Source organism: Aedes albopictus, chromosome 2 (assembly GCF_035046485.1).
Source record: "Aedes albopictus strain Foshan chromosome 2, AalbF5, whole genome shotgun sequence".
Lineage (NCBI taxonomy): Eukaryota > Metazoa > Arthropoda > Insecta > Diptera > Culicidae > Aedes > Aedes albopictus.
The window spans coordinates 382,372,498-382,397,882 of NC_085137.1; the positions used below are offsets into that span (position 1 = coordinate 382,372,498).

General features: G+C 40.3%; 2 protein-coding genes across 10 annotated transcripts in view; one reads left to right on the plus strand and one right to left on the minus strand.

The window, feature by feature from the left end:
- The window catches only part of LOC109403214 (protein alan shepard), a 789,956-nt gene that overhangs the window by 749,686 nt on the left and 14,885 nt on the right, over positions 1-25,385 (plus strand). For 7 of the 9 annotated variants that reach the window (XM_062853104.1, XM_062853102.1, XM_062853106.1 and 4 more), the window contains 3 exons: positions 13,992-14,133; positions 24,744-25,114; positions 25,207-25,380. In XM_062853104.1, the coding sequence (XP_062709088.1) occupies positions 13,992-14,133; positions 24,744-25,114; positions 25,207-25,380 (687 nt within the window). The remainder of the gene's footprint in view (positions 1-13,991; positions 14,134-24,743; positions 25,115-25,206; positions 25,381-25,385) is intronic. The other 2 variants (XM_062853105.1, XM_062853103.1) reach the window with 1 other exon arrangement.
- LOC134288386 (uncharacterized) lies at positions 1,936-13,980 on the minus strand. The gene is made up of 2 exons (XM_062853110.1): positions 7,443-13,980; positions 1,936-4,768 (listed from the first exon to the last, which is right to left on the minus strand). Exon 2 carries the CDS (start codon positions 3,322-3,324, stop codon positions 2,125-2,127), a length of 1,200 nt encoding a protein of 399 aa, XP_062709094.1. The 5' UTR covers positions 3,325-4,768; positions 7,443-13,980; the 3' UTR covers positions 1,936-2,124.

Genomic DNA, 25,385 nt, shown 5'->3' on the forward strand with positions numbered 1-25,385 from the left:
ACGTGATTCTCCAGAGATTTCTTAGGCAACTGACCTGCTACGATCAGAGCTGCAAGATTTCCAATGTTTTTTTTTTAATGTAAGAATGATAGTAATACTTTCTGGAAGTTTTATTGGTGCATCAGAGAAACTATGAAAAATTCAGTAATTTGAAAATTTCAGTAAAAAGTTTTCCTATTCTTTTTCCTTTTTTTTCGGCAATCTTTTTGAACCATTCTAAGCCTTCTGTTTTTTAGCCAGAAGTCATTTTGCTTCAACTAAGTCCTTCCCGACTTCAGTCAGAATGTTCTTTCGAGTGCCCGCCGCAAATAACACTTCAGAATTCTTTAAAAACTACCTACAAAAATACAATTAAGCTGGATACTGGGAAATTTCTATTTGCTTTCTGCAAGAAATGTTTCAAAAATATTATAGCAGTTTCGCTAAAATGTTGCCTGTGATTATTTAATATTTGTTGTAGTTTCATCTAAACGTCGCGAGTTTAATGAACTTTCCTTATAAGTTCGCAATTAATCCAGCAGCAATAAAATAAGAAGCAATTATGTGGAAATATTTATACAGTGTATCAAACAATTGTCCGTACAGCATTTTTTTGGTCAAAATATTTTTTGATTTGAATGTTTATGACTTTTTTATACGTCAATCAAAAACGCTGAAATTTTGACCAATTATAACCCATATAGTAAAGCTCCATTGGTAAAATTTTGAGCGAGATCGAATAAGTTTTCTGAAATTTATAGAACTTTTAGTAAAACTTATAAGATTTTTGAACACATTTTTAAAACATTATATCTCAATATGTACTTGATGAAACTTTTTCATTTTTTTTTTTGTGTTACAGCTTATACCTAAGGCTTTCATATGCAGCTTCGTTTAAGGTTTTATATTCACTACAAAAAATATGAAAAATCTGTATATGTTCAGAGTGTCATTTGGAAATTTATCATATTTTGATCAATAAAAGTGCCAAGTGTATTCAACTGTTTTAAACACTCTTAATGTAATATTTTTATACAGGACCTACTAAACTGCATATGAAGAGTAGGTCCTATGGATTTTTCGTTCAGTTAATGCACTTTTATTGGTGGAAAACGTTTGGCAGATTATATGTGCAAAATATGGTAAATTTTTAAACATCGTCAACTACAGAAGCACATTTTCCATATTTTTTGTAGTGAATATAAAACCCCAAACATATCTGCATATGATAGCCTTGGGTATAAGATGTAACACAAAAAAAATTGAAAAAGTTTCATCGAGTACATATTGAGACATAATGTTTTGAAAATGTGTTCAAAAATATTCTAAGTTTTACTAAAAGTTCTATAACTTTCAGAAAACTTATTCGATCTCGCTCAAAATTTTACCAATGGAGCTTTAACATATGATGCATTATTGGTCAAAATTTCAGCGTTCCTGATTGACGCATAAAAAAGTTATTAATATTTGAATGAAAAATTATTTTGACAAAAAATTTGCTGTACGGGCAATTGTTTGATACACTATACATAATAATCTAGATATTAATTTAGAAAAGTTGTAAATGTGAATATACAGACAGACAGTTTTTTTACGAAATGTTCAGCCCCGGGTTCATCACCGACGACTCCACTTCTCTCACGAAGAATAAATTTACATGTTCAGTGATTATCGACAATGAGATTTAAGTACAGATATGAAAGTGACTTGATAATATGTAACATATTTTTCGATTTTTTTTCATTTGGAAATGTTTTATGGATGATGGATGGTAAGATTGAACCAGAAAAGTATTCCCATTCTTCAGAGCTGCAGTCTTGAAGAAATGAAACGAGAGCTTTAGATGTTTTCCAACGTTTTGAGGCTTCTTCTGGAGATAATTACATATATATAAGCTTTGAGTTCGGCTTTAGGATCGGGTTTTTTTAAAAAACAAAACAGAACTGAACTCGTCGATTAATGGATAAAGACTAACTGTCCTTTATTATTTTAAGCTTACAGAGGCCTGCCTAGGAAGAGGAATGGTTCCCTGGCTAATTTACCATATGTGTAATTGGATCGCGTCGTCCGGTGGCGCGATGCTGACATGCTGGTTTCAGTAAGGTTGAAGACAGGTGTGGATTCCGTGGAAACTGCTGATCTTGCTTATCGTCCGTTGTGTGCCTCGTTCAAAGTTGCTAACGATGTTGCTAACTGTTGTTGTTGTTGTTGTTGGATGTCTCCTAGTTGGCTAAGTATGGCTTCTTCGGAGTTGGGGCAAACTGATGCGATAACTTCTCCCTCCCTAAGTGAGGAACGTCCCGGTCCTTTTCCACCGTATCTGATTATGATTAGCATGATGATAATCACTGCTGTAATTCCAGTAAAAGAAAATCCTCCAAACAGGCTCCAAAACTTAAAGTTGAGATTATTTTGTTCTAGGTATACATGTTCGAGGTGTCGTCGGTTTTGTATTGTGTCGTGATGAATTTTTCCTAAATCGATGTCTTCCTGTAGCTTCCAGTTTGGTTTGAGATTATAGAATGCGTTATACATGATATTGGGCTCGCCGATATATTCCTCGTTTCTAAATGTGTCGTTGTTGAGTTGTATTGTGCAGTTTTCAAAATTGATGATCACATTTCCTTCTAGGCTTCGATTATCTGGTCCGCAGGTTGATTCTAATGTTTGATTCCTTATATTGGATATCAAAAGGGTGTTGTCAGAAATTAGTTTGATTATTGTTTGATTATTGAATACAACGTTGCATTTAGGCTTCACTCCGGTTATTAACGGTTTGATACATTCGTCCCCGAGATCCGTCAAGAATGAAGATTTTTGAACGAAGTCTTCCGGATTTTGTGTGACAAAAATACGGTTACCACTTTTGACTATGAATTCTGGGAATTGGATGATTGATTGATTACTATTGATGATTGGGTATATTCTGATGATTTCCGCGGTGTTCTCCTCTAACAGTGGTACATGCATAAAATATAATAATGTTCCATGACTCGTTGCGAATTTTGGCGTAACGTATTGTAGTGCTTCATCCGGTAAGTGAATGTTAATTCCTTGGTCTTGAAGAAGTTCTCTTATCGTTGTAATTTCTCGAATAGGTAGGATTTTGTTTGAAGTAATAGACATTTTTGAGAGCAGAATTGCGTCTTGAATGTCCTCGAGCAGCTGATTGAGAATATCTACGTTTACGATGGATGTAATTGTTTCGATGTCGTCCATTAGCAAGTCGTTTAGGTTGGCCTGATTGGTTACTTCCTGTATAGCGTGAGTAAGTTGCTGAATCCGAGTGTTGAGATTTTGATTAACTATGATCTGTTGGTTGTTTTGGTCAATCAAGTCGTTCATCGTAGTATTGATGGCTTGGAGATCAGATGCGTCGGGGGTTCCCGCGATCCATTTCCACACAGTTCCAACGGTGTTCCACCTCCTTGATCGGTGGTGTGGTTGAGGTTTCAGTTGATATATGTTGCTGTATAATTTCTTCGCTTTATACTTTAAAATATTTGTTAGTGGATTAGTAGTTTGGGCATTATTATGGTAAGATGATTTAATCAGGATCTCCGCTGTTTCTTCTATAGAAGACAGGTTTATCGGGTGGATTATTTTAATTGTTCCAGTTTGAATTTTACAATGTCTTTCCTTTACAAGCAATAAAGGTTCGTCGTGCAGGTTTCTAATGGTTAGTTTTTGTGCTTGAGTAAGGGTGATCGTCAATATCAGTAAGGGGATTATTCCGGTCTGTAAATTAACAAATATAGCAGGGTGTTAGTAGGTTAGATAGAGGTTTGAGACTATATGATTAATTATGTAAGGGATTCCTCTTCCGTTTCAATTTGGTTTTATGCAGTTTAATATCTCTGTGATCCACGTAAGTTTTCCTTCTATTATGTTTAATTACAACTTTTTTATACCTGGCTTTTCTTTTATTTTTGATACCTTGAATTTTATTGTAGACTCGTTCGTTTCTAATGAAATTTGGATCATCTTCTCTGTGTTTGTTTCTGTTTTCTAATGTTTGTTGTTGGTTTTTTTGTAGTTTTTCTATAATTTCGTCGAAGATTCTATTGCGGTTTTCTAGTATGGTTTCCAAGTTTAAGGGTCTCTCTTCTCCTTCTTTTATGCCATAGAAAATTTCAATTGGTTTTAATTTAGTAACGCTATGAATCGTAGAGTTGTACAAAGTAGTCGCGATGCGATATATTTCTTTATTAGAGAGATCGTCATATTTATTTTTAATGCAAATGAATATTTCGTTAAGGGTAGAGTGGAATCGTTCTACCGTTCCATTGACCTCACTGTGGTTCGATGGGGTGTAGTACAACTGCACTCTTAACCTTTGGAGAAGTCCTCGGACTTCAATTGACTTGAACGCAGCTTCGTTGTCCCATACTATCATAGAAGGAGTTCCATACGTTGAAATTAATTTAACGAGGCCGCGTTTCACGTCTGGTATAGACCTGGATTTTATGGGTATTAACATTGCAAATTTTGAAAGTTTATCTACGGCCGAAAGGAATATGTTAGGGCTTGATATAAAGATATCAATATGGATTATATCGAGAGGTTTTCTTGGTAAAGGGGTTTCGGCAAATTTGAGTTTGTAAGGTTTTCTTTCGTACTTACTCTCAAGGCACGTCTCACAGAGGTTGATAAAGCGTTGTACCTTGTCCTTGATTTTAGGGAAGTAAAACTTTTTCTTAATGACTTCGTAGTTCTCCACTGCTCCTATATGGGCACGCTGGTGTGTGTCCTCAATGATGTCATTTTGTTCTTCTTCTATGGTGACGTCCTGTAAAATTAACTGTGTTAATTTTATTTTGAAACTTTTAGCGCGTGAGAAGTGATTCTTGTAAACTAGTGGAATAGATGATGATATCATCCATATACACTAAGCAACGTACCCCGATATGCTCTCGGAGAACGTTGTCCATCACCCGCTGGAACGTGGCAGGTGCGTTTTTCAGTCCAAAAGGCATTCGGACAAACTCGTAGTGTCCGCCTTCGACACTAAACGCAGTTTTTGGAATGTCTTTTACATGGACCTCTATTTGATGGAACCCCGAAGCAAGGTCCAGGGTTGAAAAGTATTGGCACCTCCCCAACTTATCGAGTATGTCCGTGATATTGGGGATAGGGTATCGATCATCGGTGGTTTTTTGGTTGAGTTTCCGGTAATCGATTACAAGTCGCCACTTCCTTGTACCCGAAGCGTCGGCCTTCTTGGGTACGACCCATATTGGCGAAGACCAGGGACTGTTCGATGGACGAATTATTCCTTGGTCCAACATTTGTACGATTTGTTTTTGGACCTCTTCTCTATGACAGAAGGGGTAGCGATAGTTTTTCGAATAGACGGGTAATTCGTCCTTCGTGTGAATGGTATGTCTTACAGCATTGGTGAATGTTAATTTTTCATCATTTGTGTAGAATACCTCTGGAACCTGTTTTAAAACTTTGAAGAGTTTTTCTTCTTCTTCTTTGTTTAGATGGTCCGTTCGAATGTTTTTCGTAAGGTCTAATTTAACCTTTATTTTATCTTTAGAAGATTGGCTAGGAGCAATCTCTTCAAAATTCAGGAGTTCTGTAAATATCGCCTCATTGTCGATGCTCATTACTGCTGGTTTATTACTCTGGTTGATCAACGGGAAGGTGGCTATACCATTATGAGCATTGTATACTCCTGAGGGTATAATGACTTCTGGACCAATCATAATGTCATGTTCAATTAGGAAATCACCATCCTTTATTCGAACGGGAAATTCTTTTACTAAGGTCTCGCCTTCGTGGAAGTTGAGTTGTTCCTTAGTTGGGAACTTTTTTTTTAATGTTATCGTTGTATTGTTTATTGCAAGGGTATTCGATGCTGTGTCAATTACCGCACCGATAGTTCGAAGAGATTCAAATCCGATCAATCCGTCAAAAAAATCATGGAATCGGAACAAGAAGAATTTTAATTTAGGTAGGTCTTTTATAAAGTTGACAAATGGATTCACATATGTGTACTGATTAATACGATGCGTACCGCTCAAGTTCCTAATATTTTGCTGGGGTCCAGTTGCAATACTACTAGCAGGTATTAGCTCAGGGGTAATGTAATTTTTATTTGCCCCCGTATCAACTAGAAATCTCAGAGGTCTGCCGTCTCTTCTGGGTATTTCTAGATACGGAAGAAAATTATTTTTCATTCCGGGTTCTGTTGATCCGGATCTGTACAAAAATTTAGCTCATCACATTGTTCCGTCTGTGGATAAATTTCTTGCTGTTGTGGGTTGTTGATGTAAGGATCCTCGGCATAGGGGAGTTCGGTAGGAATTTCTTCCGAACTTTCGTGCGAATTTACTTGTGTATGTGCTGTCCTTTGGTAAGGAACTACTTGCTTATAATTGTTCTGACCAAAAGGGTATCTATTTTGACCCGATGGATCGGGTTTAATCGCTTGAGGTGGCGGAGACGCATTGTTTGAAGACGCATTACCTTGGAATCTGTTAAATGATGGGTTTTGCGATGGAAATGGTGGGAATCTATTGCCGTAGGGTGTGTGCTGAACTGAAGGAAAGGGTTTGTATGGTGGTCTAGAATTTTGCCAGCTATTTTGTGGTTTATTTAAGGCTGGTTTTTGAAAAGTGACTGGTTGTTTAGGGAACTTATCCTTTTTTCGTTGAGACGCGTTGTACTGCTCTATTGCGCTTTGATGCGCTTCATTCAATGAGGCCGGACGAGACACTCTAGTGAGTGTCGAGTAGGGTTCGTTCAAACCATCAATATACGCGTTGGTTACCATGTATTCATAGCTTGTTGCTAGTGGTTTAGCACACGCCGCCGTGTCGTTGTCGAGAGAAATCTTGGCTATTATATCCGCCAAAAGTTCTCTGCATTCATTATAGAAATCGGTAATGCTTCTCGAGCCTTGTTGAAGGTATGATATTTTGGTGACAAGTGTACCGAGATCTCTCTTGTCCCCAAAATATTCTCTCAAAGTGCTTTGTATATCAGCCCACACAACCGGGGTATGGTTTGACACCAAAGCTTCGTTAGCTTTATCAACGATTTTGTCTCGTATGATGCTAGTCCATAGGGGCATAGCACGATCGATGTCTTGCTGTGACGGGCAAGTTGCTTCCGCAAATTTAATTTTATCTTCGACTGATTTCAGCCAGGTTGCTAGTAATTTGGGGTCGCCGGCATACGGTACGACCATTTTAATTGCATCAGGAATCCTAGATGCATCGAAGTTTGTAGGTGACACTACTGAAGGGACAGGTCGGACCGCCGAAGCCTGCCTAATTTCCTCCAAATTTTGTATTTGGAGCCGTTGAGCCTCCATTTGGTTGGTGAGTTCATCAACCAACCTTTGTAAAGCCTCCATATTCCTAGTTATCATACACTTTATTCACTTCTTATAACTAACACTTTATTCACTCCTTATAACTAACACTGAATAGATAAAAAAAAAGATCACTTACCTCGAGTCGACTGGTATGCAGCCAGCGACGCAAAGAGCGGGTAAGATGATTTGGTCGGGCCTACCGAGCGTTCTGGTTCCTTGGGGCGCTCTTCCTACGTTGGTTCTGCCGGTGATGATCGCTTGTTGCAGCTTCTAGATGAACACAATGTTTCCTATCTGCTTTCACACTACGATTTCACTATGAAACACAACGGGTGGCTATCCCCCAAGTCGAGACTGCGCCAGCTTTGAGTTCGGCTTTAGGATCGGGTTTTTTTAAAAAACAAAACAGAACTGAACTCGTCGATTAATGGATAAAGACTAACTGTCCTTTATTATTTTAAGCTTACAGAGGCCTAGGAAGAGGAATGGTTCCCTGGCTAATTTACCATATGTGTAATTGGATCGCGTCGTCCGGTGGCGCGATGCTGACATGCTGGTTTCAGTAAGGTTGAAGACAGGTGTGGATTCCGTGGAAACTGCTGATCTTGCTTATCGTCCGTTGTGTGCCTCGTTCAAAGTTGCTAACGATGTTGCTAACTGTTGTTGTTGTTGTTGTTGGATGTCTCCTAGTTGGCTAAGTATGGCTTCTTCGGAGTTGGGGCAAACTGATGCGATAACTTATATAGATCTATTTCTCGCTATCTAGAACTACCCCTTATCAGGAAAATTCAAATCGGAGTCGAAACGTTGAAAGAAATCGCAAAATTACGGTTTTAGATCCCCAAGATTGTGATGTCGAAAGTTGATTGATTGATTTGTCTTTATTGGCTGGTTTGTCTCTATAATGTCGAAAGTTATTAGCTCTGTAAATCGTAACAATCGAACTTTCCTTGAGCGCTTTCGGAATTTGTCTGATTCGCCGCCAGAAGTTGATATGCACAAATTTCTGTACAGATGCATTTAGAATTCCTTCACAAAAGTTAATAATGCATTCATGCAAAAAAAAAACTTTCTGGTTTCTATTGAAATTTGCTTTAAGTTCGACAAAAAAATCTGCAGTCTTAAACGGAACACTTTGCAGAATGTTGGTTAGGTTTATTTTAAATCAAATTCATCCAACATTTTTGCCTGTTACTTTCGGGCTCTAAATTTTGTAAAATTTGAATTTATGTCAAACAGGTTCTTTTATAAATTTCATCTGAAAAAACTTTCCCGAGGATATCGCATTAATATCCTGTAAAAAGTGTTACAGGAATTGTTCACGAGCTTCTTCAGGATCAAGACAATACTAATTTAGAAATTCTATCAGCATTTGCTTGCTAAGTCAAAAGAATTATTTTGGTAATAAAAGGACAAATAGGAATAGAAGTAAAAGCAAAATTCTGATTTGTTCTAGTCATGTTGAGAAATTATGAGGATTTTTTTAATCTTTCAACGCGCACAGCACTTTTAGGAAATAAATTACTACACGATGCACCCCATCGTTAGTTACCCAACTAACATTTATTGTGAATGTAAACGTCAACAAAGCGTCCTCAATACGGCTTGATGCTGAGTTACTGTGTTGTACATATGGACGGAAGCTTCTATGCAAGCCCTATACCAATGAATCTGGCGAACTTAATCAGCTTGTACATGCTGTGCGATCAGCTTCTATGCCACCTAGTCATAGCTTTTTTCTCGGCTCCTATGTAACCACTAACTGAATAACATCTTGAGAAGGCGCTTTTTCAGCCTTTTCGCAATTGTTAAATAATAGTTTGACGGCATCCCCAAATTAAACGATTAAATATAATTAGGTTATGGATACCGTGATTGAAAATTGAATAATTAAAGTACTTGCCGCTACTTGGAATCGAACTCCCTATCTCCGTATCCACTGGTCCCGATGATGTCCTCGCTGCCACACTGCTATATATAAATAACATAGAAAATAGCCCGTTTTGTTTTACTCCAGACAAGGCTTCATAATTGTGCCACAAGAAACCTTACCCAGCTTCATCTTGCTGTAAAAGCTTGTGAAACGTCAAACGCAATAATGTTTACATTGAACAAGCTGTGTGGTTGTGCCAACAGATTCTTCTTCACAGCTTCTAGCTGAAAGAGTGTTCTTTAAACGGCTACGAAGCGCTGCTGTTTTGTGTTTTGGCAACATTACAAAACGTACTGTATAAAAGCAGCTGTTGTAGTGGCTGGGACTCTTACTCGATTTGCACATTTTTCCGGCAAATCTTCCGGCATTGAATTAAAGTGCAATAAAAGCAACCCAAATAATTTCACAGCACATACATGGATAGCTGTAAAGAACTTGTGTAGTAGCTATATATCCCGCTTAAAGTTTGTTTTGACAATAATGTTTATATCCGACAAGCCGTGTTGGTAAATCAACAGTTTCTTTATTACAGCTTCTAGCCGTTTTGAAATCGCATAACGGCCTTTAAAGCGCTGCTGGTTTGGGAATTTGTCGGTATAACGAATTGTACTGTATAGTAGCAGCTGTTTTGTTAGTGGGGAGTCCTATTCGATGTGTTCAAGTTTTCACATCTTCCGGGAAATCTCCCGGAGTTGGAATACGGTGGAGTAAAGGCAGCCCCAGTGACAAGCAATGAATTTCTGAAAACCGAGTTTGGTAGCTGTATGATGCTTGTTTTGCAGTCGTGTATTAGCTTACGATTTATATTTGACTAGCTTTCCTTTTATTCAGCGTTGACTGCTTTTACTCGATGGTTACACAGCAGAAAGCAAATGACTGAAGCTTATAGCGCTGAAAATGTTAGTTGGGTATTGAAGATTGAATTTGAAGTTTATCAAAAACGTTGAATTTGCTATTCCAGATAAATACGTGTACTTGTCATTGATTTGTTTTAACTGTAATAGCTAATAGCCATATTAGCCTGTGTAGTGTATATGCTGGCAAAATTTTTTTGTTCTTTGATTTTTACTGCGAGCTCTGTTTTGGTATTGCCTTGCTCATTCTCACAGGAATTTTGAACACAATGCTCGCAGTAAAATTCAAAATCTCACCGCATGCAGAGGCTAATAACCATATACCGATTTTGACATTATCAAGATTTTATTATTTTCATTTAATTTCTCATGATAATTATACCTAGTTATCTAAATTTTCGAACTTGCTGTTCTGTCAGATTAATTTTTGTCAAATTAATGACAATTTGTTGGGAAACTACTAAATAAACAAAGGCAAACCCTACACTGATTCTAAACAGATGTTCGGTGAAACTTCAGGTTCAGGTAATTTTCTAGATATATCTTGGGTGAAATTCATACACATCTTTACTAGATCTGAGAATTGTTTTAATGAAATAAATGAGTTAAAACCTAGTAAATTTATTGTGAGATTCGTCCCGTTCCGTTACCAAAGTTTTCAAGAGTTCATTGTCATCTCGTTGTTCGAACTTTGGTGTTGGGTATGCCGTAGGTACTATGTTCTGAGAAATTATATTTGGCATTTCTGATATTTCTGAGATTTTTGTTTTCCTTCGAGTCGAGACAGCAAAGGTGCACTTGGAAAGGCTTCGTGGTGCTCCAAGTGAACCGCGTTTCACGATCTAGAAACCCCTGTCCTAGATCGACGAAAAAGCTTTAACATTAGTAATGACCACCTATGTCTAGAAAAGGACATTAATAATGTGGTAGCTGTTTGAAAATATTAATAAAAATAAGAAACATTTTGAAACAAATTGCCGGAGTAAAAAAGCTAATCTGAAATGGCTTACAAAATGTTTCGCCATCTGTGATCAAATTAATCATTTTAAATCAACTTTTGCAGAGACACTTTTGTAGCATTTCAAATATTGGCAAATAAAATCTGCAAAACCAGTACCTGGCGGATCTCCATGAAATTGAGTGACAAAATTTAGGTCTAAAAATTTAAACTTAATTAATTTAAACTTAGTTTAATTTTAACTACAAAAATTTAAAAAAAATAAAATGCCACTTGGGGGCGAAATTGATCAGCAACAACTAAAAAAAGGTAAAAATAGAAAATTGCCTTCTCCACTAAATGTTGATCTACTGAACACAAATAACGTGCCAAAACTCTAACAACTAATGAAATTTGGCTGTTAAATGACAAATTTAAATTTTCAAATTGATCATTAAGCGCCTGAAGGCATATTATATTGAATCAAACGAGTTCAACCACATCAAATCGCTTTTTCAGCAAAAACTGAAACTTTTGGAAATAATTTATTTCTAAAACAGCTATGTACATTACATCACAGCCAAGGTTCCACAAAAATGTGAACATGAAAAGTTTTGCAGATAGCCCTGGTGACAACCGATTGTTTACTACCATGTACGATACACATATAAAGTCCCTCAAAAAGTAATACAAGCCTAACTTTTTCTATACAATGAAAAGGCCATATTCATCTCTAGAAATCTATGAACAAGATGAGGTAAGAATTTTTTGATCATAATGACGTGTGGAAGTTGCTAATATGGATTTACAATTCGGTCCGCAAATGATCAATTTCACTCCGCTGATCAATTTGACCCCGGTTTACGGTACTAGGAATGGCTAAATTATGTGCGACATGTAAGATTCTGTTTTTTACAAATAGATAAACTCATCAAAACACCCACAAAATATACTGAAGACATTTGAATATTATCATAAATTATACACTTCCCTACTGATTTATTTGACACAAATAAGTTTGGATGTCCCTGAAGACATGGGACATAGAAAATTCCAAATGAATATTACAGCTAACTGAAACCGCAAGGAATCTATCATGATATTTTTTTCTACCTAAAGCATCGTTTCTACACTTGTCGTCCCCCGTCTAAAGTACCATTCGTCAGGGCGAAAACTCCCCTCTCTCCCACTACTACTGTTCCCTACGCCGACGCCAATAACTTTGTAAATATGTAAAGCATACCCACCCAGTTCCGAAACGCGTCTATCACGAAGCAAGCTCGTACACAACACCAATCCAATCTAACTCCGCGCGATCGTTGACTTGTCCGTGCCGTGGAAAGTCACAGATCGTACGCTGTACAAATCGATGCCAGTACTAATCCTTTGCATCAATTTACTAACCCACTTGTGTACTACTTAGTCCTGTGAATATGATGGAAAGGTCTACTCCAAGCGATATGATTGAGTAACATTTGTCGTTCGTAGAATAAAAGAATCAGAATGTCCCGGAGATATTTATGCGCCCAAATCAGCCTGTAGTGTATAGAAAAGTTTGTATATGTTGTGTTCTAAGATATTACCCTTTTGAATTTAAACAAAAAAAAATCCATCGTAGTTTAGGTAGAACGGGTTATTATTCCGATCGGAGTTTGTTACTCTGGCTAGTCTAGTTTTTGTGTATAAATCTAAATATCAAAAATGACCTACGTATTGCGTTTAAGGGAGTTTAGATAGATTCTAGAGTGTTCTCTTTAAACTGTGTGTATATAAAATAGTGCCGAAGAATAGTGGTAGGCAGTTTGAAGTTTTGTTACGGTCCAGACGGTTTAGGTGTCATAGCTAATGAATAGTTTAAAATGTATTAACCAACAAAAAACAATATCTAACTTCTGCTAAATTAGCCAGTTTCTAATTATCCACATAGTGTTAACCCCTCAGTTCAAAGCTCAGCAAGTAATGTATACAATTACTTAAATACTATATAAAAGTGTGTTCTACTACCATATCACTATTATATAACTACCGCTAGCAATTACTACCATCATAATCGAAAGATACAATAGTGCGCCGGCCAAACCAACTACATTTATTATTACCAGTAAGATAAGTACAGGGCTAGCTCAGTTTTTCTGTCTCTTAGGTCACGCGTCTTAGCTAGGGATCATGAGTTCATTGAGATATGAACTCAGTGGACGTGGTAGAGCTTTAGAACGATCCGGGAATCTTAAACGCGCAACTAGTTTACCAAATCGACTGTGTTCATATCATCACTACAATCGTCTCTATGTATGCTAGGAGATCCTTCAGGTAGACGACAAGTGCTCTGCGAATTGTTCTTCGAACTAATTTCGTTGCTCCAGAATCGGGAACATCTGGAACGAGAATCGTATATCCAATAACACCTTTCTTTAAATACTCTGCGTTCCATGTCTCGCTACATGTGTCTCTGTGCCCGCTCATTTTCGTTTTTTCACTCGAAACCGCAAGAAAATTTGGCACGTGTACCCTGTGGAATTAATCTCTTCCCGGCTGTTGCCGTACGAAGTTTTGCTTTCCAAAGGATTCTCCCAACGAACCCATTTTCAAACTCCCCAAAAAAAAACATCAAACCCCCGCCCATTGCAAACAAGTTTCTTGCTAGGCTCTTCTAACCGCCCGTCATACATTCAACAACAGTCCCCCTCTACAACAACAGTTCACTTTCAATCAAGTTCTCCCCGGAAAAAAAATACTGCTCGGTCAGGACAGATCCCCCCAGAACCACCATAGAAAAGCGCTAGCCATCGAAAGCTCGCCGGAGATGTACTAATTGATTTTTATCATTCTTTTCTTTCAAATCATTTTTTCACCGTTATAAAACGCCTGTTTGTAATATTCCAAACAAACAAACAAAAAAAACAACCTCATTAAACAATCCGAACCCGACGACGATGACACACGATGGCGACCGTGGTGCAGCAACAAGAGCAGGATCCAACCAATTTGTACATTGCTAATCTACCACTAACCTATAAGGAAACGGATGTGGAGAACTTGCTATCCAAATACGGCCAGGTGATCTCGACCAGAATCCTACGCGACCAGAATGCGCAGTCCAAGGGTGAGTAACAATCCTTTCTAAATTAGAATTCAAACATAACTAAACCAGACTTTTTTCGCTTAAAAAATTGAATCTAGGTATGTACAGGGGATAGACAAAGTGATCGGGACAGGCAAAATTTTCACTTTTCAAAAAATGGTCAAAGAGCTGTAACTTTTTGAAAAGTGCATAAGAAAATCTAAAATTTTAACGATGAGTTGATCAACTAGTTGTGTATCAATGGTTCAATTTTGAGAAAGATCGAGCTATTCTACATGAAAATAGAAAGATTCTAGAAAAAGTCAAAATTATCCGATAGCCAACTTTGAACTGTTATATCTCCGGATTCAATGAATCAAATGCAATGAAATTTTGAGCGTTTATGACTTATATGATTAGCTTTGAAAAACTTTTGACATAACCTAAAATTGTTCACACGGAAGAAAATTATAGCGTTTAGATTATTCTTCTGATATAACACCAAATTATCGAAAATTTCAACATCGCATCAAAATTCGAGATGGTAATTATAGTTTATTTGAATTCCTTCGAATTGAATTTAATATGAATGTGGAATTTAATTTGATCACCCCTGTAATTGTATGGTTCTATCGTTGAATTGTATTGAACTGATCAGTCTGTGTTTGCCGATGCACCAAGCTGGTGGCACTCGGTCGGAATAAAGAGTTTGAACTATAGTTGTGCGTTTCTATTACGTAGTCCGAGTAATGGGATACTTGGTCGGAAACCCGGAAGCTAACAAATTAGGGGCTCGTCCGGGAACCAATAGCCCAGGATACGTACTCGAAGACGTGTTGTGAAGTGGAGAGTTGGTGAAATGGATGCGTTTAAATACTGGTGGGGTGAAGCTTCCCCATATCAAGAAGATGCGTCGGTTCTGTATCACCAAACTGCTTTGTGCGCCTATTTGACGAATTATCTAATAAGTGTGAATTCGGAAATGGCTAAGTTAACGTTTCAAATGACTGAAATGCGAAAAGATATATGGTTTTTTTTTTTGGTTTTTATTTCTGTGTATTTTAACTAAAGCTAATTCTACACTTAAGATATATGGGATGTGAAGCGCCAAACGGACAAATTAAGTGCTATGGTAGCAGATATCCAAACACAAAAGTATCCAGTGTACAATGAGGAACGAAATGATTTGACGGTAACAAAGTGTATCACTGATATTTCAAACGGGATGAGTTCGGAGCAGTGGCGAATGCCACATTTGCGAGATTGTGGGTTGTTGAGGCTGCAGCGGCATTCTAAGGACAAACACAAGCAAAACGCACCCGAAAGCAACCATTGTTACTATGGAAAACGTTGTGCGAAGGTTGTGAATAAATTGCCCAACATCACAATCAGAAGCAGTATAATGAAGTGGCTGATCATGTGTGGTGTATGGAGAACTGCAACCAGTAAATATTCGAAGCACGGAATTAGTGAAGACGACAACCACGACGCGACGTTCAAGCAATGCGAGGATACACCATCAGGGACTGATGGTGGTCAGGACGGCCGAATGTGGAATTTAATTTGAGCACCCTTGTCAGTGTTGAAAAATTCATTTCGTCATATCTAAATTCAATTTCCTACAGCTCATTTTAGAAGCTGAACCTGATAATATGGAATATGAAAAACTTGTGCAGCTAGACCAGTTCTGCAAGAAAGTCACGGAAAAACTGCTATTTACCGAATATTTAAGGTAAATGTCACGGACTACCTTCGAAAAATCCCAATGATATTCACAGTGAATATCATTTGGCATTTTTCGAAGGTAGTCCGTGACATTTACCTTAAATAATCGGGTCCCCTGTAATTGTATGGTTCTATCGTTGAATTGTATTGAACTGATCAGTCTGTGTTTGCCGATGCACCAAGCTGGTGGCACTCGGTCGGAATAAAGAGTTTGAACTATAGTTGTGCGTTTCTATTACGTAGACCGAGTAATGTAATACTTGGTGGGAAACCCGGAAGCTAACATGAATATGTTTTGGAAGGAAGTAACTAAATAACCAGCAATAAATTTGAAAAGTATTGGAAAGCATATTAAAATAAGACCAATTTACTAAAAAATCATAAAATAAATAAAATCACTGTAACTTTTTTTCTTGTTAATAATTTCTAGTTAAGTAAAATGTTTTTCAAAGCTCATCGAATAAGTCATAAACGCTCAAAATTCCATTGCATTCGGTTCATTGAATCCGGAGATATAACTGTTCAAAGTTGGCTATCGGATAATTTTGACTTTTTCTAGAATATTTCTAACTTCATGCAGAATAGCCCGATCTTTCTTAAAATTGGACCATTGATACACAACTAGTAGGTCAACTTACAGTGAAAATTTTAGATTTTTCGTTGCACTTTTCAAAAAGTTACAGCTCTTTGGCCATTTCTTGAAAAGTGAAAATTTTGCCTGTCCCGATCATTTTGTCTATCCCCTGTATTTGCTGCCATCGTGCAGCAATAATAACAATGTCACAATCTGCATTTCCTGCATAAGCGAGATAAGGATTTATTTTCTATAGAAGGCCCAGGCGAGGTCTAACTCGACATGGCTTTAAGGGCATTACTGATGCAATTGGGGCCAAATTTCATGGATACTCACCATTCATTGAAACTCCAAGTGATGATGCTGTTGATACTACAACGACCTTCATCATGGAAGCTTTTGAAGAAGCTTGCCCTCTACGATTTATGAAGGCCACAAGGTTCCCCTTGGTGGAACTCTGATCTGGCGTAGCTCAGGAAACCATGTAGAAATAGTTGGAACAAACGTCGTTCGCTGGGTCGGAGGCTTTCAGATCGTCTCACAAGCTCTCCGGTCTGCTGAACGATTGGAAAAATCTTTGTACATATCGCCCCCTTAATGCTAGAACTAGGTAACTGGTTTTGCGAAATTTCGAGAGTTTTGTTTATATCTGAACGTACATCATAATAAACAAAAGTTTATCCATTTGAACTACGAAAACACATAATGATTCATCTATTAAGACCAACAAAGTGTTTTATTCCAGGAATAGTTTCACCAGCTAATTTTATCCGCACTTCCAAATACGAGTTACATATAGACTGTTTCAGAAATTATAAATACACTAACGATTAACTGCTAATTCAATTTGAGCACAATATCCAAAAAAAGTTTGTTCTAGCTCTTATAGTAAATATGCTAATGAAGCAAATAATACCAATTTTATTGATGTTTCTGGTAAAAGTTAAAAAATAGGACTCTGTAAACTAGATGATTAAAATTTGAAGTTGCACAAGGTGGTCAAAAAATGTAGCATAGTAGAAAAGAAAAGAATCTCACAGATAAAATATTTAATTTCCAAACACAATAAAAATTGTTGTATCGATAATAAAAGATAGTTCTCGATTAGTAAGAGTAATTTTTACTGGAATATTTTATCCAGAACCACCATCACGGGCCTTCTCAATACAATTTTTTTTTTGTTTCATATTTCTCAAAAACACCAGTAGCAACAAACGTTTAGCAAACGAATGTCTTAATTACTGCTTACTGCATTCGTTTTTATGGTATGACAAGCTTTGCCATCTGAAGGATCGAATGAGCTGAATAAATAAGTTTGTTTAGATTAAATGCGTTCAGGAAAGCTAAGAAACTGTGTGGTAGTTCTTATGTTCCGTAGAAAACCTTAAAAAATATGAAACATGATCTCCGAAAAAATGTTGTGGAAATACCTTTATCGATTTTTCCCCAAATTTTGATCCAGGAATTTCTTAGACAACTTGTTGAGAAAGCGAATGTGATAAAAATTTAGATAATTTTTGGTATTTAGTGATAAATAATGTTGTAATCATTAAAAAAACACCTTTGTGCAAATGCAAATTTGAAAAATTAAGTTATTTGTTAGAGAACTCGACTGTTCTTTAAAACATCAAGACAATTGAAAGGAAATATAAAAATATGGAGTAAGTACAATATGGTATAATCTGAAAGAAGTTGGTAAAAATCATTAGAACAGTTCACTTAATTTAATAAACAAAGTCTATTTATAATTTCTGAAATAGTCTATAGTTCTAGCATTAACGGGGCGATATTGTGTTTCCAGTTTGTGTGAAGTCTGTCGGTTAAACAAAATCTTTGCGAAATCTATGGATTTTCGAGTGAAAGAAGTTCGTTTGTCAAATGGCGATTTCACTTCCTTTGATGATGAAGTTCTGGAATTATTACCCGGATGTATGGATATTACATCTTCGGACAAACCTGATGTCTTTTCTTATAGTTATGATTCTCTGGCTTCGGCGCGGAGTATTGTAACTATAGAACTGATTGAGTTGGAACTAAGTAGCTTTGTTCCTTTCAAATCTCTTGGGACAGATTTATGATATGTTGCTTCAGGATTGGATTATTTCAAACATGTTTTGAAAAAATACTTGTTTCCAGTTTTGCTACAATGTACAGGGGATGGCCAAAATGTTTGGGATAGGCAACTTTTTTCTCCCACAAAAAAGTTCAACATGCTATAACTTTTCATAGACTGCATAAAAAATCTCAAATTTTGACTGTTTGTCAAACTGTTATATGTGCATCATTGGTACAAATTTGGGCTCGATTGATTAATCCTTCGCAAAGTTAGAACCGTTCGGGTAAAACACAACTTATTAGACAACTCTTTTTTGAGCTGTCATATCTCGGAAACCAGTGAACCGAATCAAATGAAATTTTGAACGTACACTAACAATATACAAATGCTTCAAAAACTATTAAAACATAAATACTTTTTGAACGTTGACAAAAGTTATCATGGATTGACACTTTTTGGATTTTTCTCGAAAAAATGTATTTTTTTTAAGTCAATGTCAATAAATTTTAGTGTTGATGTCCAAAGATTTTCCACTTCTGTTCTCAAGTTATCTTTAATTAGATGTGTTGGATCCTATTTAGTTTAAAGGAAGAACCCTTTTAGTAATTTTTGTGTGGTATTGTAAATTTGACTTATTTTCCTCTATGGGTAAAAATTTCAACCCGGTATAATTTAATTCGCCGTGAGAAAATATTACATTTTATACCGTTGTATTAAGTATCTAGGGGAAATTACCTATTCTCGGCCGTTTTGTTCTCTTCGTCTTTGGGGGTTTTTTGAAAACTATTGAACTCAGAGTTGGTCTCAAATCCTTCCCAACTAAGCTGAATTATATGGCCAAGTTTCAAGCAATTTGGCTGACAAAAACCCCCCATGATGAAGAGAACAAACCTGCCGATAATACCCATTGTCACCCTATATATTGTTGATAAACGTTAAAAAATTCATTCAATTCGGTTCACTAGTTTCCGAGATAAGACAGCTCAAAAATGAGTTGTCTAAAAAATAGTGTTTTACCCGAACCGTTCTAACTTCGCGAAAAAATATTCTATCGAGCCCAAATTTGTACCAATGATGCACATATAACAGGTTGACAAACAGTCAAAATTTGAGATTTTTTGATGCACTCTATGAAAATTTACAGCATGTTGAACTTTTTTGTGGGAGAAAAAAAGTTGCCTATCCCAAACATTTTGGCCACCCCCTATATATTCCCAAATCTTGGCGGGGAGGAGTAAGGGTGGAAGCTGATGTACCCCCCAGCGAGCAAATTGGAGCAACATGAGGCGGTACAACAACGCCGGCTGAGATGACTAGCGCAGACCTCACGCGGACGCTGAATCGCAACAAGAGCGGGCTACCACAAATGTTGGTAGTCGCCGAGCAACTCGACCTGCTAATCGGTTACACGAGCAGGCGGTGCAACATCAGCAAGGACCTCAAGCCAGGTCTGCTGATGCTCCGCAACACGGTGGCCATGGTGAAGAAGGAGTCCGACCTTCTGGTCGGATGCGCGCAAAAATAGCGGTCCTCTCAAACGGACAGCTTCTTCTTTGCTGGCAGAGCGACGATTACACACGATACCATGCAGCTCTCCGAAGCCGTAGGGAAAAGGGGATACCACTCCACGCACGGCTCGAGCTGCATAGCTCAAACCTGCCTAAGAGGTGTGGCCCCCGGGGGACAAGAATCGCCCAGTGGACGTAGGCAGAACGTCGAAGAGGAAGGGGACGGACAGCGCGAACAACCAGGCTGCCAAGCCGGTTGCGAAACGCGCAAGGGAAGGAAAACCAGGCCCCAAGAGGCCAACCCCAGGAAAATTAGGGGAACACCAGGCCAACAGAATGCGAACCCTTGAATCACGGTTGGGAAAAAGAATCATGAGAAACGAGAAGGATAAACCAGTCCGCAACTGCGAAAGGAACGACGCGCTGGTCTTCAAAACCGAGGCGGATTCATAGAGAAGGTACAGGTGAGAGCCCTGACGGCAGAGGCGAAAAAGCCCGGCAGATACGCAGATCGCCACGATCAAGCTCCCAATAGGTGGGCAGCAGGGACGGTAGTCCGTCAGTTGCCGTCTACGAATAGGACTACCAACCCCAATTCAACATGTCAAGTAACCCGTACCGAGGAATAAGTGAAAAAGATGCTCGATCATTAACGGAGTCTGTGGGGTACCTGGGCACTTTGTCCGCGCGAGAGCGCGCATAAGGCAGGGCTCTATCGTGGCGAACCTTTTTTCCAATACTATTCGTGGGATTCAAACATGAACATTAATAACAATAATAATCAATCATCTAGTGGAGGTAGCCGTAGTGGCGACGACGAGGTTAATCCTTGCGCGAGAAGCGGGTTGACTAGGTCTCCGTTAAGACGAGGGAAAGAGTAATAGGGAGCACGTAATGGTCGAAGCGTGGTTGATGAGGGCATCAACAAGAATCGAGATGGGCTCTCTGAGATGGATGTGGCCATCACATTGACTTTGCGTTCTCGAAGTCCAACATCAGCAGGTCCTGTTGAGACTTCGAAAGTCAATGACGGCACCCATGCATGATCCTGGGAAAACCCATGGAAACTGTGACAGCGAAAGAACCCGCGAAGTTTCAGCAACCACAAGTTAGAGTGGATCCAGAGTGCCTCTGTAGCCGAACTACTGATAGAGTGGATCAGGGGGAGGACCCCTCTTGGACCATAGTTGAATGGAAGATGGGAATAAAGAAACCGCTACATGTGCAGGAGCGCAGGAATACCGAACCTAGGATACGTTGGAGTGTAGGTACCAAGCGCGGGAAGGGCGACGAGCTCGTCATCAAAACCGAACAATCCAAGTACTCGGAAGTCTTGAAGGCGAAGAGGAGCGACGCCAAGCTCGTGGATCTGGGAGCCAACGTGCGCAGTATTAGAAGTATTCGAGCTCGTGCGCGACAAGGAGCGCAAGCGCACCGCCTACAACAGTCTGGCGGAAGAGGATCTTGACGAGGGTGACAAGGTAAGGGCTCTTACGATGGAGGCGACTCTGAAGGTGAAGAACCTAGATGAGATCTCTGACGCGAAAGAGGACGTCGCAGCACTGCGGCAGCAGTGCAAGGTGCAGGTGGCAACAGTAACCGTACATGGAGCAGCGGGGATTGCGAGTCAGCCGCGCAGTCGCCGGCTATGAATAGGACTGCTAACCCCAATTTAAGGTGTCAAGCGACTCGTGCCGAGGAATAAGTGATCGAAAAAGATGCTCGATCATTAACGGAGCCTATGGGGTACCTGGGCACCCCCACAGTATTTCGTCCCTTACCGCGTTAGAGCTCTGTCGTGCGGATCTCTTTTCCCGTGCGACTGGTGGGATTTAATTATGAAGACTAATAATAAAAATCAATCAAAACATAGGAGGTAGTGGCGACGTTAACCCCTTCGCAAGGAGTGGGTTAGCGAAGTCTCCGTTAAGGAGAAGCGGGGACATAGGTGCGGGAAGCTGCGCACGCAGCTCCAGCGTGGGAGCTCCGGTTCACTCCCCGGCAAGCCTGCCGGTGGAGATACTGGATTGAGCGTGGTTGTCGAAGGTCATCAACCAAAAAAGAGAAAGACTGTCCGTAATCGAGGTGGCTGAGCAGCAGCTTGACAAAATCATTGACTTTGCGTCCACGAAGTCGAACATTAGTAAGGACCTGAAAACGGCCCTGTTGGGACTTCGTAAATCGATGAACGATGCCAAGCAGGAGCACGTGAGGTTCATGAAAGCTGCAGCAGCGGCGGATCCTGTCCACCCAGACGGAGGGATTCGCTTTCGCAGGCTAAGTGGTCCAAAAGGTGTGGTGGATGCGACTACTCGTGATAAGCACTCGCAGAAGCGGGTGAGGCAGCCGTCAGGTGAGGAGTTGTCTGACGGTGCCCGCAAGGCCAGGTGAATACTTACCTCGAAGTTCGGCAGAAATACCAGCAAGTCGGACCCTTGCCAGGTGTCTCGAAAAGAAGGGAAGGATGGGCCTGGAAAGGCTGACTCGTCCCGGAAGGATGGGTACAAGGGGTTGCGACCGTTGGTAGGCCCTCAGCAACCAAAAAGTAGGGCGAACCAAGAGGAGGACTCCCCTTGGACGAAGGTCGAGCGAAAAAAGAAGAAGTGAAAGCCACAAGTAGAAGTAGTTAGGGACGCTAAACCAAGACGTAAAAGAGTTGGTTCAGCTACCTGTGGCGGACGTCCGTTAAAGTAGGGAAGATAAAAGTAGGCTAGTGCGTATGTCATCTGACGTTCCACGAACCACCACAGGTTTGCTTCAGGTGTCTGGAACCAGGGCACAAGTCATGCAAAGGCCCTGACAGTAGCAAACTGTACCGGGAAATCCGTGAACAACAGGTATCCAACGGGTGGTCCAAGGTGCCCGCCCTTCAAAAGCGGCTCAGCAACTGCTTTGTCAGGCGGTTTTTGAGTGGAAGATGGATATCGCCATTACAGCGGACCCATACCGAGTACTTGCCAGCAACAGCAATTGGGTCGCGGATGGGTCCAGAAAAATGCCCCGTCCAGGAGTTGGTGTCTACTACCTATGAGGGCTTCGTGGTCGCCAAAGTAAACGGGGTCTTCTTCTGTAGCTGTTATGCGCCTCCGCGGTGGCCGATCGAGCAGTTCACGCAAATGCTGGACTGCATAACGACCGTGCTAACAGGGCGAAGGCCGGTGGTAATATCGGGTGACTTTAATGCCTGGGCCGTGGAATCGGGAAGCCGTTTCTCGAACCAGCGGGGTCAGATCCTGCCAGAGACACTGGCCATACTAGATTTCGACTTGGCTAATATCGGTACCAAGAGTATCTTTAGTCGAAACGGTGCGGAGTCGATTATTGACGAGACGTTTTGTAGTCCTGGTCTAACACTATTGGCTTACTAGTGGACTCAAGCGATTGCGAACCTGTCTGCCTACGGGCCATGGGCCTAGGTGGCGGATGCAGCGAGCACACTGCCAAAGTCGTGCTGAAGACTGAGATAAAGGCAAGCAAAAAAGCCTGCTTTGATGATCTCTGTCAGAGTGCTAATGCGAATCCGTGGGGTGATGCCTACAGGATAGTGATGGCCAATACGAGAGGTGTAATGACTCCTCCAGAGCTATCTCCAGAGATGATCGAGGGGATCACTGAGGGGCTTTTTCCGCGTCATGATCCTAGTCCTTGACTTCCTTTCGTAGGGCAGCTGGGGACTGGGGCTGGCGATAAGAAGGAACTTGTGTGGATAGCAATGTCCCTTAGCGTAGGTAAGGTCCCAGGTCCGGACGGAGTTCTGAACCTGGTCTTAAAAGTAGGTAGCTTTTGCAAAGGCTCCCGCTCCGGGATCCGTTCCAGCGGTTGGAAAGGGGTCGTCCTCGGTAAGGTCGGGGCAGGTGAAGGCCCCATATCAGCACGTCCTTCTGTGCGCTGGCTGATAGGGACTTACTTGCGGGAAGGTCAAATCGCTGTGCACTTGGTGTCAGCACTTGATACTTACTGTGCAGTTGGAAGCAGGCGTGATGTCGACCCTGCTGCCTTCCGAGGACAAAGGGAGTAGTGAGGAGCACTCGGAAAACTGGCTAAGCGCCAGCTTGCAACCTTGGTGGACTCCTTAAAGCGAGTCATCGGTATTCGTTGCTGTATTTTTTTTTTTAATTTATGTATAAATTCGTTGCTGTAGGCTACGCAGCTAACCTTGAGGGTGCGATGTGCATTAGCCCCTCTCTGAAGCACGAAAAAAAAAGAGCTCCCAGTAGGAGAGGTGAACGAGGTGGCTGAAGTAGGAAAGATCAGAGTTGGCTGGTCAGCGTGCCAGCTCAGCTTTTATAAGCCGCCAGAGGTGCTTCGAGCAAGGACACAACTCGTGGCCGCCATCGATGGCTCATGGTTTCGTGAGACTTTGCTTGGAGATCCTAGGCTTGGAGAACTCAATTTTGCTCATTTGGACAATTTGTAGTGATGTAGCCAGATCCTGAGGTATGCTAAATCACAATTTTTTACCAATATATAGACAATAGGTAGTTGTAAACTCCATTCATAACTATTTGCCACTACTGATGTTCAGATAACTGTCAATATCCTTGGGTTCTCACGTTGAACTGTATGGGCACTAGTCTTGTTGCAATGATTGAGAATCTCAGATAAAAATATTAGCACTCACGCTGGTTGTATACTCATAAAGAGGGTTTGAATCAGTTATGTTCTACACAACTTTATTAAATCTAGAACAGAATCTTTAAATGAATCAACAAAAATTTTCCTATGCAATACATTTTAAGGACTGTCATCTTGATAATTTACATATTCTTTTCATCCACGCACCCCCCAGGAGTCGGCTTCGCCCGGATGGAATCGCGGGAAAAGTGCGAAACGATCATCCAGATGTTCAACGGCCAGATGCTGCAGGGTGCGAAGGAACCGCTGCTAGTGAAGTTCGCCGACGGCGGCTCCAAGAAGAAGAACCCCTTCAAGAGCCCGGATCCAAATGCGCGGACCTGGCGTGACGGCGCCGAAGGCATCCCGGTGACGTACGATCCGAACCTACAGCAAAATGGAATCGGCGTGAACGTCGGCACCCACATCAGTATGCCGTACGGACGGTTCAGCGCTCCCCAGGTGGGAAGCTACGCCGTGCCCGGCTCCCAGTGGGTCCCGAGCGGGTACATGATGGCCCAACCGATCGCACAGGTCGACGACCAGGTTGGTGTGGGCGGGTGGTGGGCAATGTTTTTCTGGGTTCAAGGAGGTGTTGTACTAATTCGATGTTTTTTTTTAACTTTTTTCGTTCATAGCAGTACGTGCAGATGCAGGCTCCACATTTGAGCGTTGGAACACCCTACAAGACCGATGCGGTTACGAACGTGCAGCCACGGGGCGTGTCGATGATCATGTCCAGTGACAATCCGGCGGCTGGCGTCCCGTACGGAATGATGCCACAGCTCACCACACTACAGATTGGATCATCGGTAAG

What these genes read in the sequence shown, in the direction of transcription:
- LOC134288386 (XM_062853110.1), bottom strand. Translation starts at nt 3,324, where the DNA reads ATGAACGACTTGATTGACCAAAACAACCAACAGATCATAGTTAATCAA.